The sequence below is a fragment of the Acinonyx jubatus genome, chromosome C1 (assembly GCF_027475565.1).
Source record: "Acinonyx jubatus isolate Ajub_Pintada_27869175 chromosome C1, VMU_Ajub_asm_v1.0, whole genome shotgun sequence".
Taxonomy (NCBI): Eukaryota; Metazoa; Chordata; class Mammalia; order Carnivora; family Felidae; genus Acinonyx; species Acinonyx jubatus.
In genome coordinates this window covers 213,586,821-213,603,590 of record NC_069381.1, presented here as the reverse complement: position 1 = coordinate 213,603,590, position 16,770 = coordinate 213,586,821, and the positions used below count along the sequence as shown (strand labels likewise).

The 16,770-nt window shown below is 52.2% G+C and overlaps 1 protein-coding gene across 16 annotated transcripts in view; it reads right to left on the bottom strand.

Moving 5' to 3' along the window:
- Positions 1–16,770, bottom strand: part of AGAP1 (ArfGAP with GTPase domain, ankyrin repeat and PH domain 1) — a 541,118-nt gene that overhangs the window by 54,642 nt on the left and 469,706 nt on the right. For 15 of the 16 annotated variants that reach the window (XM_053215993.1, XM_053215994.1, XM_053215995.1 and 12 more), the window contains one exon: positions 7,710–7,932. In XM_053215993.1, the coding sequence (XP_053071968.1) occupies positions 7,710–7,932 (223 nt within the window). Of the gene's footprint in view, positions 1–7,709; positions 7,933–16,770 lie in introns of those variants that run through there. The other variant, XR_008295656.1, reaches the window with a different exon arrangement.

Here is a 16,770-nt window from a genome sequence, read left to right as displayed (position 1 = left end):
GTGAATTCAAGAGATCTTTCCCGAAGTCCTGTGTGCAACCCTGCACGGATGATTGGAGGCGGTAAATAACTCTGCGTTTTCCTCAACTTGGAAAACGGGGATCGTCCTGTGTCACAGGATGGCTCGGTGCTAAGGAAGAGCGCACAGCGCCGCGAAGCAGAAAGGCTCCTCAGGGGCCAGAAAGTTTCCGGTGCAAAATAATCAAAACGACACGGAAAGAAAAGACCCTTCGGAAAACGCTCTGCTGTTGCAGGGATCCAGGCAGAGGCAACTGTTTTAGAAAGTGTTTACAGGCCCACGTTTAGAATGTCTTCTATGGTCTGTACTTCACACCCGGAAAGGCTAACCTTAACATCCCATTCCCTTATATCCGCTCACAAATGGACAGAGGCTCAGGCGTGCCCAGGACACCTAGAGGCTGCTGGGTTTGCATTTTCCTGTGGCAGTGGTAATGACATTTCCTAGAAACAAAAAAACCGCTTAACTGTCTCCACTGCTACATTTCAGGGAGTACACGATAGGGATTTTCAGCTCGAGACAGCTCCCTGGGAGCAAAACCGGCTCCCAGGACACATTTGGTTTCCCGCAGGATCAAATAAATAGCCGGGGATCACGTGCAGCAGGCGGCCATAAGACGCCAAGAGCAGTCTCTCGTCCACCTGGTTCAAAGGCAAACGTAAGGTACACTTATCGCGCGAAAGGCAGATCCCGTTTCACTTAGCCGTAAGGAGAATCTTCTTCGATTCCCCTTTATGACAGTTGGAGCCGGTCCCTTAACGATACCTTCATCGGAGACCACTGCCACCAAGTGCACATTCCCGCCACGCTCCCCGACCGCGGATTACTGGATGAACTGCTCTATCTGTTGTCAACTGTAATCTATAGGGATTTATGTTTGAGGCAGTGTTAAAGCACTTCTCATTTGTACGTTTTCCTAATTGGCTTAATATTTATGGTGGAATATTTCTGATCTGGGGAAAGCTCGGGTAAACTCAAGCATTATTTAGCAACGTGCTAATGAGGGCCGTCCAGTCTTGGAGGGGTGCGAAGTGAGTTATGGTGTTCGGAGTCTGAATCCACGCCGGCCTGCTAGGGGGACGTCGCTAAAATATCTGAAGTAAAATCCGAGGTCCCCAAGCAGCTGTTGGGTTTGCAGAGCTGTGGCCACATAAACTTTATTGGCAGTAAACGTCGCCCCTGCACGCGGACGGCGTGCCTGTGTCCTCGCTCGCTGGGGGTACGGCCGCCGCCTGGACGGGGAGGGCCGGCCGCTCTGACGGCTGGGGCCAGGGCATGCCCGCTGACAGGCGCACCACGATGACAGAAATTCACTCTGAGTTGCAATTAGTGGCACTGTCATTTTCGGGGGCTCCTGCCAATTAATTAAGCCTGTCAAACAGCAAAACCACAGCGCTCACATGATAATTTATATCGGAAGAGACGAGCCTCATGCAATGCAACGTCTTCCTCCACAAACAGGATTCTCCCTGAGAGCGCTGAAATAAATAAGACAAAATAAATAAAATAAAATAACCCAAAAGTGCGTGCGTTGTGGTGTTGCCGGGGGGGGGGGGTGGTGGTGGTGCGCTGGGCACGGGGAAGAAGAAAGTTAAGCTGTCCTTGCTCTAATTGTTAACTCTGATCGCCGGAGTAGGAGACAGGCTGATTAAAACTCCAAACGAGCCCCCAGCTCCCTGAACCCTCTGCGTCCGTCCGGGATGATAGAATCAGAGGAGTTTATTCATACCATTAAGCCCCAGAGAACTTAATTGAAGGAAGAGCACAGCCCGGACCTTGACAAGCGGGAGGTCACAGTAATTGCTGCCGGACATATTTAACATTAAGATAATCAGGCCATTAATTACCCTTTGGATCATTAAATCAGCCAGTTGCAAAATGAAATTTCTGCCTCTATTACTCACTTGAGAGACCACAGGGGTGGCCTTTAATTTATCAGTGAGCCTGAGATACAAAGGCTGGGGTTGGGGGAGGGCAGGCGGGGAGGGGGCTGCGCGGTGGCGGCGGCGGCGGCGGGGGCAGGGCATCAATCCGCCATGCTTGGTGATCGTGGCAAATTAACTAGGTAAGATAACCTCCGCTTCCAAAGGCAGAAGCTGGGGGTATGTAAATAGATGAGGGCAGACAGGGAGATCAGAGTCTGTGCACCACTTAGCAGGATAATAAAGGAAATCATCCTTGATTATCAGTGCTAATTTGGACACTGCCGGTAGCTTGTTATGCGTGTTCTGAGTAGCATTTAATTAATTCAATTGCTTGTTAATGAGGGAAGTGACATGTGGGGAGCAGATGCCACCCAAGTACAGATGGGTTCTGGTCATCACGGCAGAGTCCTTTCCCCCCCCCCCCATTCCTCCCCCTGCCCATTTTTTTTTTTTTTAAAGAAAGAAAATAGGAAAAGGTGGCAAGCATAGAGGAACACTCAAAAGAGACAAAACACTGACCTCGGCGGGCCAAGAACTGTTGAAAAATAATAAGATGAGATAATCCTGGGGCTGTGCGGGGACTCGTGTTCCCTGAGGCCACATTTGGAACAGTGCATCTTTATGCCAGAAATTTGAGCTCGAGATTACTACATTGTGATCTTATGATCAAACCTAACGAGACAAAGACGTGGCCAAGTGGTACTGCTTTTAATATCTCAGAGTTAGCAGTGGGGATCCAATTATTTTCAGTTTGGATACATTTCCCCTTTATCAATATCTCCGTGTGCATAAATAAGATGAAAGTCGTGTTCCCAAATCAAAAAGGACCAGAACTCGTGTCACTGGGCAGACTTGGTCCGTCTGCAAGTGTGCGGCCGGTCTCTCCCACGCAGATTTCTGACGTCCGGCCCCAAATCTTCCTCCCGAAGGTGGCATCTTTTTATAGGTTAAAGACAAGAGGGGAGTTGAGGCATGCAGGTGACAATGACAGAAGGAAAAAGAAGGCTCAAAGAGGCAGAAGAGTGTCTACTAAATCAGCGACGCGGCTCCCTTCCAAGTGGGATCAGAAGGAAGGGGGATTTCAGTTGGGGTTCAAGCTTCTCCCAAGGGCTCTTTATAGCACCGAAAACACACGTCCAGACTCCTCTGATTGCCGAGACCGGATCGGCTGGCTCTCAGACCACCGTGTAAATAGGCTACCTGCCCCGAGATGCAAATGGCTACCGGTCCCTGCACACCCTCGCGGGCCAGATGCCTCGATGCTGAGACCCTAAGACGGGAGTCGGGAAGACAAACTAGGCAGCCGGGCAGAGTCCAGCTTCGGCCTTGAGGAACACGTCCCGGAGGGCTCCGCTCGGCCCTGCTAGGAAACTGCCGTCACTGCAGTCAACCCGGAAAGCTTCCAAAGTGGAACGGGGAATAGGAATAGAGAAGAAGGACACACCACAGTGAGGCAGAGTAGCCACCGCGTGGCCGGGGAGGGGAAGATGTCAGAGGTCTGCAGGGACGGACGCCTTCGCCGCATGCTGGCGAACATGGGAGCCCCAATTTCCTCCACGAACGCGCGAGGAATTTCGATGCTCAGGTCAGCAAGAGCACTGGACACGTGGGTTCCAAGCGGACCCGTTCCTGCTTTGCCCCATGCGCTCGTTTGCTCGTTTGTTCATTCACTCGAGAAATGTGCACTTGATGTCTCTGCCTCCGAGCCTACGATTCCTTGATTTGAAAGGGTCACCAAAGAGCTCCCTGACTTCGCCCTATGGTCACAACGTGCATGCTAACACTGGGACCAGAGTCCTGCCTGGCTGCCGTAGGCCCCACACCCCGACCGCACACAACAACACAGCGTATGGTGCGATACGCAACTCGCATGCCAAGCGTCCCGGAGTCCTCGCCCCACAGACAGCCTGCCGCTGCCCCTCCTTACGCCCCTAAAATCTAGTAAATTCCATCCACTGTCACCGCTGCTCTCCTACTTCAGCATCTGCACTTAAAATCAATATTTTAAGTGTGTGCTTAAATGATATCAATAGCAATTAGAGAGGGGAATTCTGATTCCACCCCAGATGTAGTTAATTGTCGTGGCATCGATATCCTCTACCCTGCTCCTTTCTCTGAATTAAACCTCCATTACCGGGGGGGGGGGGGGGGGGTGAAGGGCATCCTCTGCCTTCCTGAGACAATAAATTTAATATCGAATGCACTGGGAAAAAATGGCAGTTGTTGCAGAATCCATCCAAAAAGATTTTTTTTTTTTCTCTTCCTGGGAGTAATTAAAAGACGCTTTTCTTGACTAATGATTCCCCGGTTTAGGAAGGGGAAGTCAATACCGCTTCACCGCCGTCAGCTTCGATTGATCACAACGCTGCTCCAGCTTGAACGGCAGTTCTCAGGGCGGCTGAGAATCCCTGGAACCAATTATGAGCCGTCCGAAGCTGCCCTCATCAGGGGTGCCCGGACAGCGAGCAGAAGGCCGGCCAGCTGGTCAAAGGCGCCTGTTTTCCCAACTCACCCGCAGGCCTGGGTGACGCCAGTACGAGGTGGTTTCGGGGAACCGGTTGTTTCTTTGCAGAAAGATGGGCTGTCTTCTACTTCCCCACGGTCCTAACTGTGTGTGTGCGTGTGCGCCGTGTGTGTTTGGGGAAGAACGGCCCATTTCTAATTATATTCCACTGTCAGAATGAATCTTCTGAACAAGACGGAATGGACGGGGCTGCTTGGGAACGCAGCTGGGCCCTTTTCCAAAGAATTCCAAAGAGTCTCTTTTCCAAAGAGATCCAAAGCTGGATCCATGGCACTTGGCCTTTCCTTGGATAGGAACAAAAATTTATTAAAGTATTTCTTTTTAGAAATTACCTTAGGGCCAGGTTAGAAGACCTCCCCCCTCCCCCCTGCTGTTCGGACTAAGGATCATGGTCTCTGCAGAGACCACAGGTGGTGGGTGTTGGGGGGGGGGGGCACGTTTCCTTGTCCCAGGATGGCGGGATCCAGGCTCCATATCCACTCTCCTTTCACAGACCGAATTCCACGCGGAGATTCTAGCCCCAACTTTGCGTTTTTCCTTTCTATGTGAGGAAACTGCATGCGGCAGTGAAGATGGTGAGGGTTTGAATTATTGGTGCACCACTAATGCAAAGCTGTTTCTTTGTTTTTGACGGTGTATATCTATGCCTTTCTAGGTATAACCCGCTGGGACCACAGCCTTCCAACCGGCCTCCCTGCCTCTTCTCCATCCTGTCCAACAACGTTGCTAGCTGCCTTTAGCACTCTTGGATCAGGCGGATCACACGTGAACCCCTAAACCCTCACCCTCTGGCCACTCCGGAGGTGCTGTTATAATACACCCCAGCTCAAAGGCTCTCCCCAGTCTTTGCTCTGCTTTGGCCCCAACATCCCCCCTCCTCCTCATTTACCTGGTGGCCCAGCTCCATGGGTGGTGACTCCCCAGTTTCTGTACTCCCCCACAGGCCCTGACTTTGCCCAGGCCATGCTCATTCCCCCCACACACCCCACCCCCCCAGGCCTGCACATCACCCCACATTTGAAAGTCCAGTTCAGATGCCATTTCTCCAGTGAAACTTCCCTGGGACACACCGGCTACAGGAATCCCTCCATACTGTGAATTCTCCTGAGTCCTGGAACCCTCAGCTGGCCCCCCGGAACATTCACAAATCACTGTAGGTGCGAAATCACCATTTATCGCTTCTTTTCTACAAGAAAGCTCTCGCTGAGTAACAGCTGAATATAAATTAAAAACAAAACTCCCTGGGAGAATTACTAAAGGCACGAAGAGACATTCAATTCTCAAAGCTGTTCATCCTCTTAGACATTCCAAAGCTCCCTTTTGGAAACACCACGTTGCAACATCACCATCACCACAGCCTTAGAGAGAGGGCTGAAACTCAGCGGCTCTTAGCCAACAGCGAATGGGATCCAAGAAAAGGTGGGATTTTGCTGCAGTCACTTCGTATGTGAGAAAGGAAGACTATAAAACGTGTCCAAAATATAAACATGGGATGTGTACAATGCTGGAGAGAAGAGAAAGTTATGCACTCAAGAACTTAACTCAAACATACAAATTAGAACAATCAAGTGCCTGTACGCACACAACCTTCACTTATGAGTGAAGATGAAATTAATATAAAACACTTGTCAGTTAAAAGTATCAACCCGTATCTTTGAACACTCTAAACAGTAGCTAATTATGATAGATTTAGAAAAACAAACTTTTCCAATTCAGGGTATTACAAATAACATATCTGCTCCTTTTACACACAAACAATAAAATGCATGATTAATTTTTTTTCCAACTTATCTCAATGTTCTCTGCACTCCTACATTAAGCTCAATCTGATTTCCAATCATATTTCGCTTTTAGACCTAACTATCCCCTAAGGAAACCATATCTATGAAAAAACAGATATTAATAATACATAAATTTGTCTTTTAAGAATGCTCCTACTTGATGGCCTGCTAATTTCTACGTTAGCGTTAAACAGGTCAAGATAAAAAATTCAGAAAAGGTACTGGTTCTTCAGTTTGTAGTTAAGCTGTCCCCGTAGGCACTGCGTGGTGGAGTTCACCCATGAGCAGCTCACCCAACCAACTGAGGCAACGCCAGACAAATACGCTTTGGGTGCTTCTTGCTCCCTTCGCCCCCCTCCCCACAGGACGCTTGACGTGAAAAGCAGGTTAATAACACACCAGCTTCATTCTCTAAAGTGAACCGAAGGTGGCACCACAAATTCATTTTTCAGCGTTCGTAAAACAAAGTCCACCGACGCTGCGCGCATTATTGTTGCTCAGCGGCAGAAACCGCCTTCTCACGCCTCAAGTGGGGCACAACCGCAGACCGCCATGTGCACTTGCACACGGTCTCATCCCCAGCAAAACAAGCCACAGGGCTTTAAAACGTCCTAATGATGGGAGACCCCTTCTCTCCGTCCCTCTTTTCACACACCCGAGAGGCCAGAGCGGAAAGCGAGCCCCTTGCCCCTCTGTCAGAGGTGGAGACGTGACCCTGGACGCCTCCTCCTGGGGGCAGCCGCCCGCCGAGATGGAATGACCCACTCTCCTCGGTGAAGCAGGCTTTCTCGGAAGACATGCCATTTTATCACCTCTTAGGTACATTAAATATGTATGTGTACTCAAAAACGGTTTATAATAGCTGTAAATGAAAAATGAGAAAATAAATGGGCTCAAAATAAATGCGTTTTTTACACTGCGTAACAATTAACATTAATGAGGACTCACCATACGTTATGCCGAACTTGGCTGATTAAAGGTGTTAGAAACATATTTTAGGAAAATAAAATATATTTTGTTACTATAAACTCACTTATTGTGGGTGTGTGTGTGTGTAGGAGGGGCGAGGGAAACCAACTGAGCAGATGCTTATCAAACGTATAAGAATAACAACATTAAAGAATCAAAAATTTGTAATTAGTGTTAACAGCACAGCTTACACCTATTAGAAATGTATTAATTAAAGTGATATATTCATAAGGTCGGAAGCTTAATACATTTCTAAGAGGGAGAGAGGAATCCCCAAGGTGTAAAAACAAACATAAAAAATTAAGGAGTCTGAATTATCCACGTCTGCTGAACACCAATTTTAAACACAGACATTTCTGTGCGGGCTCCTCACTATTCCTACAGGTTGCCAGGGCCATCCATGTTGAGCCTGTGGGTAAGCAGTAAGGTCATTTCCAGTTGTCTAACTGTTGGCGGAATGCCCCCGAGCCATACACCTTCCCACGTCCCTACCTTGTGGAGTCCAGCGAGGGCTTCGTCCGCCCCTGGCTACTCTCCTCCCAGACGCTGTTGGCCAACTCATTCCCGATGGATGACATCACCTTGATGAGCTCGATGGGCCAGTCGTCGAGGTCCAGAGACCGGACTCGAGAAAGGTGGGTGCCTAGGTTCCGGTGGATCCCCGAGCACTCGATGCACATGAGGGCTCCCAGGTTCAAACTGGCCCAGTTAGGATCTGTGGGAAGAGGAACAGGGGGTCAGACCATCACCACTCATTCCAACCGCCCTTAGGATCTCAGGAACAAAGAGGCCAGTTGCTAGACCTCACACCCAGCAGTCCCTCCCTGGAATCACGTGGCCTGGAAATGCTCCCTGGCCAGGACTCCATAGCGTCTTAGGCATCTCAGAAGGTTTGATATGTTGGGGGCGCCTTTTAACAATCTGGCTTCGGCCAAAGCCTAGGAATTTCCCTGCATGATAAAAACAGCTGCCGGCAGTGATTTGGACAGAGAAATGCATTTCCCAGTTCCCTGACAGTAGTATTCTCGAGAGCACAGATGCACGTGGAAAAGAACCATACATGACTTACATCTACTGTGGATGGCTGCTGATGGAAGGAAAGAGAGCACTCGAGAGCGCTACGGTATCCCTTGTAAACAACTACCTCAGCAACCACAGGCATATCTGAGTTCTCACTAGTCATAAAATGGACACATTTGCAGATTTCAAAGACAAAAGGCAGGCAGGCACACGACAATGAAGACATGGTTTTCAGCGATCTTACATAAGGGGGACCACTGGAGTAACTCCAACTTATCTACTACTGCTGGCAAGATGGTAGGCAGGGTCCACTGGTTAGGTGATGACCTCGCTGGATCAACCCTGACCTGCAGAGTGAATGGCAGCGCTTTAGGCTGTGACGATGCACCAAGGGCAACGAATGAGTTTAGGGGATACAACTTGAACCCTTGAGCTGGGTCACGCCCAGTGTGAAACTGGCTGGCAGCACTGGAAGACTGAGAAGGCAGGCCCCAGGTGGGCTGCGTGCCAGATTCTAGAGCTGAGGGGGATTTGCAAAGATAGCTCTCACCTTGGCAGCCAATGGCTTTGACCACCGACAGAATCAAGTAAGGTTTAAGTCATCCAGGAATAATCGGTATTTACTCCAGGTCCCCTTGAAGAGTCAAGGGGCCTTGTACCCATTCACCAGAAATCAGCCAGCCATTTGTTTCGTATCTCATACACACCATGGAAAGCGGTGATGGATACCATGGGGGAGATGGAAGAGAAGAGAGGTCCGTGACTCAGAGACATTGTGGTTGGGAAGAGGAAACGTACGTCCCAACTAATGACAGCAATAGTCAACCATAAAAATAAACAGAGTAAGGAAATGCAGACTAAACACTGAAGGGTACAGTTAAAGAGTAAATGTACAGGCAGAGTGGGAAGGAAGAGGTCGGCCATAACGGGTGAAGGAAGGAAGGCTGCATGGAGGAGGCTTGGCCTGGGCCTTGTGGGATGATCAGAGAGGAGGGTGGGGTGGTGAATGTTTTGCGGGACACCCCTGCTGCGCCTCTTCACAGCCCTACTTCTACACCCACCACCTCTGTGTCTGTACCTCTCGATCCCAACCTGGCCTCTATCCCCACCTTTCCGCTGGAGCAGGGCAGCCAAAGTCACCAGTCATGCAAAATCTGAAGGGCTGTGTTTAACCATCCTTTCACTTGATCTCTGCTTAGCCCTCCTTACAACACTGCCTCCAGATGCCTTTTTGGTCGGTGCCCTCCCTGGATCTTTCTAGCACTTGTCTGGCTCCCCATCTTGATTTCCTTCCCTACTTTTCCTCCTGAACCCGCCCCTTACCTCAGGGGGTCCTGTAGGCTTGTCTCTTGATTCTATACTCTTTCCTAAGCCAACTCAATGCAACCCACAGATCTCGTTGTTACCCAACGGTTAACAACTATCCACAGATACCATCTGCCTCAGTGAACACAGATACGCTCCTCTCTCCGTGCTGCACATGTGACTACCGTCATACATTTCCACTTGGAAATCCTGCAGGGACCTCCCGGTCCACGTTTCACTGAACGTCGTCTCCTGCCAGGGGCAACCCCATCCCAGCAAATGGCACCGGTTCACCGGTTCACCGGGATCCTGGGACTCGACCCTGATTCTCCATCGTTCCCACAGCCAGCCAATCACCAAGCACCTCAGTCTCTCAATGTCCGTCCCCTTCCTCCTGTCCCCGGTGCTCCCCACACGTGCCCCGTTTCACGGCACCTTCCCTGCGGAAGGGGTAGGGTCAGGGGTGCCAACCTCTTCCCGTTCGTGACCTCTCCGCATAGCTTGCCCCAGTGTATAGTTTCAGGTGGAGAGAACAGCCCAACGACAGCAAGGGACCTGTCCCCAGGGCTGGCGTGAGGCGGGGCACACGTCCTAGGAAGCCGTGAGGTTCCCGTGCCCACCTCCACCCATCACCGAGCACCGCTGGTGAATACTTTCACACACTGTCCCCACGGTCACCGCATGCCGCTCACTTGAGCCGTGTGAAGTCTCTCTCACCAGGTGCCACTGCCGCCCCCACCACCGCAACCATTCTCCAAGTTCTCCTATGGGCACAGGACCCCACCACCCCCGACCCCCGGTTTAGAACTCAATGCACTGTCGCCTTGCCCTCCCCCATGAGCTTCAGAGACCTCCCTGCTGTGGTGTCCCCAGAAGAGAGACAGCACGCACAGGACACAAGTCAACGACCACACTTGGATCTCCATGAAAGCTAGAGAATCAGAAATACCGAGGGCGAGAGGGGAGTAAAGCCTTGCTGTGACCTGGGGTCACCTCAGTTAAGTCCAAGGGCTGCAGGGACGTGGCCTTGTCTGAGTGCCCTGCCACTGGGGCCACAGGAAGGATGGCCTTGCCTCTGCTCCAACAGATGAGAACGACAACTTAGCAGGCGTCAGCAGAACTGACCGGTCACAACCCCCCCCCCCCCCCCGCACCTCCCGGGACGTGTTGGGGTGTCGCGGCCCTGGGCTGCCACTTTAGGCCGACAGGTGAGGCCACATGGCCTGGCAGCTCTGAATCATCTCCTGTCTCCCCTTCCGGCCTCAGGGCCCTCCCTCTCCAGCGCAGGGACCCCCACGGGCCTGTCAGCACACGCCCTCCTGCCCCGTCTGCCCCTTGCAAATGTCTCTTGCTCTCCAGGCCGTGGATGGAAATGAGGCTAATGAGGCCCGTCCCCGTGGGGCTGTCCGAGCGTTAAATGCTGTGAGGTGACCACACATGGAAACGCAGTGCTCCGTGTTGGCTAGAATTACGTTTATTCCTTCACAAATCCACCGCTGTTTCCGTGCCAGGTTCGGGGGACAGAGCAGCAAACGGAACACAAACACCCCTGCAAACAGAGATGTGGGACTTGGGTTCTCCAGGGCAGACCGACAGTGAAAAAGCGAGAACAACACACACAAACACACAATGCGTTGGTAAGGGTGTGCCCCGAGAGAACCCCACTAGGGAGAAGAGGCAGACGGATTCGCGTGTGTGACTTAAACCCAGGGGTGGTCAGGGAAGGCTTCTTTGAGGCGACATTTGGGCAAAGACCCAAGGATGTCAGGCTGACGGTTACGTAATTTGCAGTTCTGGTCTATGCCTGCAGGAAAGTGCAAGCGACAGAAGCCGGAGGTTGAACGTACTCCTACTTTAGGTTTTTCTGGGACGTCTAGAGTTGGGGGACTGGGGCTGGTGTCCCTTCCTGTGTGCGGGCCTGGGGTCCACAAAGGTAAATGACGGGGCCCCTGAGATCCAGGGGGACACGAGAGAGAAAGGCACTGACAACATTAATACAACATGGTGGGAGGAGTTCACGCCAGTGATTTCCATCCAGGGCGTCGCAGACCAGCCAGGAGGGAGGGATCAGCTCTGACCGGGTAGGCAGCAAGGCATCATGGATGAGGGGGCCTTGGGGCAGTGGAGAGACTGAGCTGCTTCTACCAGCCTGTCCATGAAGGTCAGGCATGCTGGCGAGATCCACGCCAGGGCTCCAAGCTCTCGGGTTCTCGAGGGCTCTCAGGGGTGAGACTTTCGTTAGCATGTTCCCGGTGGACGGTTGGCAGCAGGGGTTCTGAACAAATGCTTCTGCCATCCGATGAGTCCGGACCCTGTTTGATAGTTAGCTTCGCTGCAAGATTTCCCAGAAGCACAGATATCCCGAGGCCGCGGCTCCTCAAGAGGTGGATGCTGTGGGTTTCCAAACTCCCTGCATCACGGACTCCCTCCACCGATGGGCACCCACTCTGGGAAACAGGGTTCTGGGGTCTACCAGCTGTGCGGACAGTGTCTCCACGCAGTCTGGCACATTCTCAGGAAGAACAAGTGGGTGGGGCTGTTTCCACAGCCCCAAATCCCAAGTGACACAGAAATCCCCAAGCCCTACGGGGACACAACTGAACTGGAGATGGGGGGGTACTGTGTTCACAAGCCAGGGGGGATCACCCAGAGAAGGGATGTGGCATCTGGAGCCCAACGTTCCTCCCACATGACCACGGGACACAGTGGTCCTCCCACAACGTTCCTCCCACAAGACCACGGGACACAGTGGACCTCCCACAACGTTCCTCCCACATGACGACTGGACACAGTGGTCCTCCCACAACGTTCCTCCCACAAGACCACGGGACACAGTGGTCCTTCCATAATGTTCCTCCCACACGACCACTGGACACCACTGGACCACTGGGCCCCACCCTCAGAGGGGACAATAAGTTGCCAATGGGGGGAACCCACATCCTCAAGTCCCTCACAATCTTAAGACCCCTTTATAATTATAAAAACAATAAGCTCATTTAAAGGAACGTATAAAGAACCAAGAAAGAAAACTTTAGAACTACCACCCCCTTCCGTTACGGTCAACTCATTTTTTTGACCTGTGCATATTCACGTGCAAGAAAAAAGCTTTCTCTTGCTTTTGCGCATTTAATGATACCCAAAGTACTTTCTATTGAAAACAGTGCTTGGGGAGCCTGGGTGGCTCAGTCAAACATCGGCTCTCCATCTTGGCTCAGGTCATGATCTCACGATGTGTGAGACAAAGCCCTGCGCTGGGCTCTGCACGGACACTGTGGAACCTGCTTGGGATTCCCTCCTTCTCCCTCTCTCTCTCTGCTCCCTCTCCCATGCAAATGTGCTCTCTCAAAGTAAGTAACCGAATGTGGAAAAAGAAAAATTCTTCATTTTGTGACGGTTCATTGTGTAGCCACCATCATGGCTGGTGACGGAGGCTGTTGCCACCTGTCTCCAACCACGCGGTGGAGGACAGGAGCGTGTGCCCTGCTCTCGCCTCTGCCCTGCCCCATCGCAGGTGAGAGGGCAGCTGCTTTCCCTGGATTTGATCCTGTCCCTCTCTGAGGTGGGCGTCACATCTAAACTGGTACCCTCTCTGGCCACAGATCAAGCACCGTTGGCACTGACAGTCTTCCGTCTGGGTGGCCCATGTCTCCTGTGGCCATCAGCACTGACCCACCATTATCTCGAGAGCCAGGCCCTTTGCCAAAGCTCTGGGAAAAGGGACCCCAGTGGGGTGGGCCCCTTAGGGCGTCTCTGCCTTCAGACAACGGAGGGAACCAGGAGGCAACCCCCTGAGCACTGCTAGCTGATGGACATGCCAGGCAGGGCCCGCTCTGTTCCTGCAGGCCGGCACGGAGCCCCATGTCGGCCCTCTGTGACCAGCCACCCCCCAGTGAAGCTCCGTGCCAGCCCGCAGTGCCACGGGGGTGCCACTGGGCTGTGTGGAGGGGCTCGGCCACTTCCAGGGCTCCCAGAGAGGCACAGCCATGCTGTCGCCAATGGTACACAGTCCTGAAGGCAGCTCGCCGGGGCGGACACGGATCTCTTCCTTTGCGTCGTGGTTTGGTAAGAACCTTCTGGAAGTCAAAGGAGCTGACAGGCACAGCATGGCGAGACTATAGCGGAGAACGCACAAAGCTACCTGGGACCAGAAACAGTCACTGTCTGTCTTGGCTCAATTTCTCTTTTCTCAACAAAAGAAAAAAAAAAAAAGAAAAGAAAAAAAAGAAAACAAAATGGAAAAGAAAGCCTTTTAGTCAGTAAGAACAATAAAAACCAGCCTCGGCTACATGCCAATGAGAGGCCCCCGGGGCCCAGTCCCCAGGCCCCCCCTTGAAGAGGGGATTATGGCGTCAGTAGAACACAAGAGCCCAGATCCCCGTGATGTCCAAGGAAGCCACATTTGTGGTCTGGCGGGCCCGCCCCCTCCCGCCAGACCCCGTGGAAGCGTGAGAGACGACCTCTCAGCTCGGATGCTCAGGGCGCTGGGGGGTGTCCTGTGCGGTCCCCAGGAAGGCTCAGGCAGGGCCAGCTCCCTGGACGGGAGCCCATGAGGAGCAAGCAGGCTCTCTCGGGCCGGCAGAGAGTTGCAACCTTAACAGCTTTTCTTCTCCAACACCCAGAAACAAGAGCCTTTTCTCACGTTTAACGTTTGACCTCGTACTCGCACACACCAAAACACAGACCACCCAGTGTGCAATTTCCTCCGTATCCGCGCTCACTTATAAAATAATCGAGACAACCCCCATCACAAGGACCCTACCGCTCAGAGACAAGTGGGGTCGACGTTCTGGAATACATCCTTACAGATCTTTTCCACCTAAATACCGAAAATGATTCACTGGGCTCTCCCTGACTCACTGCCTAAATACTTTTTCGTTTCCAGTGCATTCCCAAGTTTCTCCATCTCCATTCGTGTATTTTTTACACGACTTGTTCAGGTTGCACATTATTTCACCGAGAAGACATCCCCACGAACGGTTCTTCCAGTTTTGCAGATGTGGGATGTTCCGACTTTTTGCTCTATAAAGAGCGCTGTGTCGAACACCTTCGAAGCCAGGTCTTTGAGGCCCTTTGCTCATCCCCACGGGCTTGGCGCCTGGAGGGCACAGCTGGAGTGTGGGGCGGCCACTTGCTTACGGCTTTTTATGTACGATGCCAAACTGCCCTGTGGGAGTTTCACAGTTCATCATGAGGGTGTGGGTGGTGCACTTCCCAGCACTTTCACCAAAATCGGCTATTTTCGGACTTTCAGACGCCCCATTTCCTCCCCTGTACGTGGGGCCCACGGCCACACCAGCATTTACAGTCACGAGCATCACAGAAGACAGGTGCGGGCCTGGTGGAGACCAGGTGGGATCCCGTGATCTCTTTTTCCTCTGCAACTGTCACACTCGGCCTCTCCTTGTTCCCTCTGTCCCTGAATATCTGCTTGGGTGGCGCCCCCCCCCCCCAACTCGAGTGGCGCCCCCACCCCCGCACCAGCCTCCCTTCTCCCGCTGCTCTGTGTCTCACCCCCCACACCTTGGCACTTGAGCGACCTACCTGCTCTCAGAAAGGACTCTTGGCCTCCAATGCACCACATACCACGGAGCCTGTGAGCCACGGAATCGGCCCTTTCCAAGGACTCTAGCTCTATGGCGGAAGCAATCGTAGGTGCCTTTCCTAGCGGAGGTTCTAAGAGCTTTCAGATTTTGTGCTTTTAGAATTCTAACTCTAAAGACTTTTTGATAACAACACACAGGTCAAATAACTACTCTCTTGGAACTTCATCTCCCGACATGTTTTGAAAGCAAAATTCAAAAATTCAAACAAAAGATGCTTCAAGGAAGTGCGTCAAGACACCTGAAAAAGAGACCCTCTCTCTCACGTGGGGGCTGTGGATGCTGGCCTCAGGACCTTTCCCGTCCCTGCCTTGCAACACAGTGGCTGCTCAGAGCAGATGTGTCCCCTTTCTTTTTTTTTTTTCTAATTTTTTAAGTCTTTATTTTTGAGAGAGAGAGAAAGCGGGGGAGTAATAGAGAAGGAGACACAGGATCCAAAGCGGGCTCCAAGCCATCAGCACAGAGCCCGATGCGGGGCTCGAACCCACGATCAGTGAGATCATGACCCGAGCCGAAGCTGGATGCTCAACAGACTGAGCCCCCCAGGCGCCCCAAGCACGTCCCCTTTCCTGTGTGACAGCCCCGAGGTCGCGTCTGCTTGTTCTGTTCACGGGACCACCCCCACGGCGGCCTCCGCCTCCCTCCGTGGCTCGATTCCAAGCCACACGGCTCAGAACACATCTCACCTCTGCTCTCACACCGGGAAGGAGTTCCCAGTGTCTACGGATGAAGAAGAAAGGCTCCTACGTTCTCCACTCAGCACCCTCACCCCCCTCAGCTCCAACCAGCTTCCAACCCAGCAGCAGACACACTGGTCGTCAACGTGCGAGCACCACTCCGCTGCCTGTCCTGCTGCTCCCCGGACACGACGACTCCTGCAGCCACCTGCTCACGTCCAACCGGCGCCCCCCTGCTCCCTGCAAACCCCGGCTTCTGCACAGAGGCGGCTGGAGGTGCTGGGTGTCCGGAAACAGCCCTTCTCCGCGGTGGCGGGTTCTGTGGTCTCTGGGTCCCGCCTCGCCCACCGGGCTCGGGCTTGGGGATGGCCAGGACCACATCACACACCTGCGATTCCCAGGTGACACCACGGCCGGTGCCAAGGCCTCTCACCTTGTCTCACCTGTCTTTCCCTCTCATCAAAACACACCTTCATGACACAAAACATGGCCGGAGAAAGTTCTACCGAATGCGCCCAGTGCTGTGCTGAGGGCTGGGGGTACAGAGAATTAGAAGTCGGTCTTTAACCTCAAGGATACAAATAACAAAATGACTTTCTCAGAGGGAAAAGCATATTCCGTACTGGACAGCAGGAAGCACCAAGTAAAACTGGGCTACTCCAAGGCACCAAGAAGTAATTATGAAGTGTGGGAGTTCAATCAGATGCTTTAGCGTATACTGAATTTAACATTGCAAAAAAAAAAAAAAAAAAAAAAAAGAACTGTTTTGATGCCAAAATGATTTTGAAATTACAAAACAAAAAACCCCAAACTCCAGAAATCTCTGGGCGGGAATTAACAACGGCACTGTATTTTTATGGAAAAGCAAACAAGCACATGATCATTGATTAAGCAAAAGGTTAATTCCTGGGTTTGGCACAGAAATCCGGGCGCGCGGCCAACCCGTGGCGT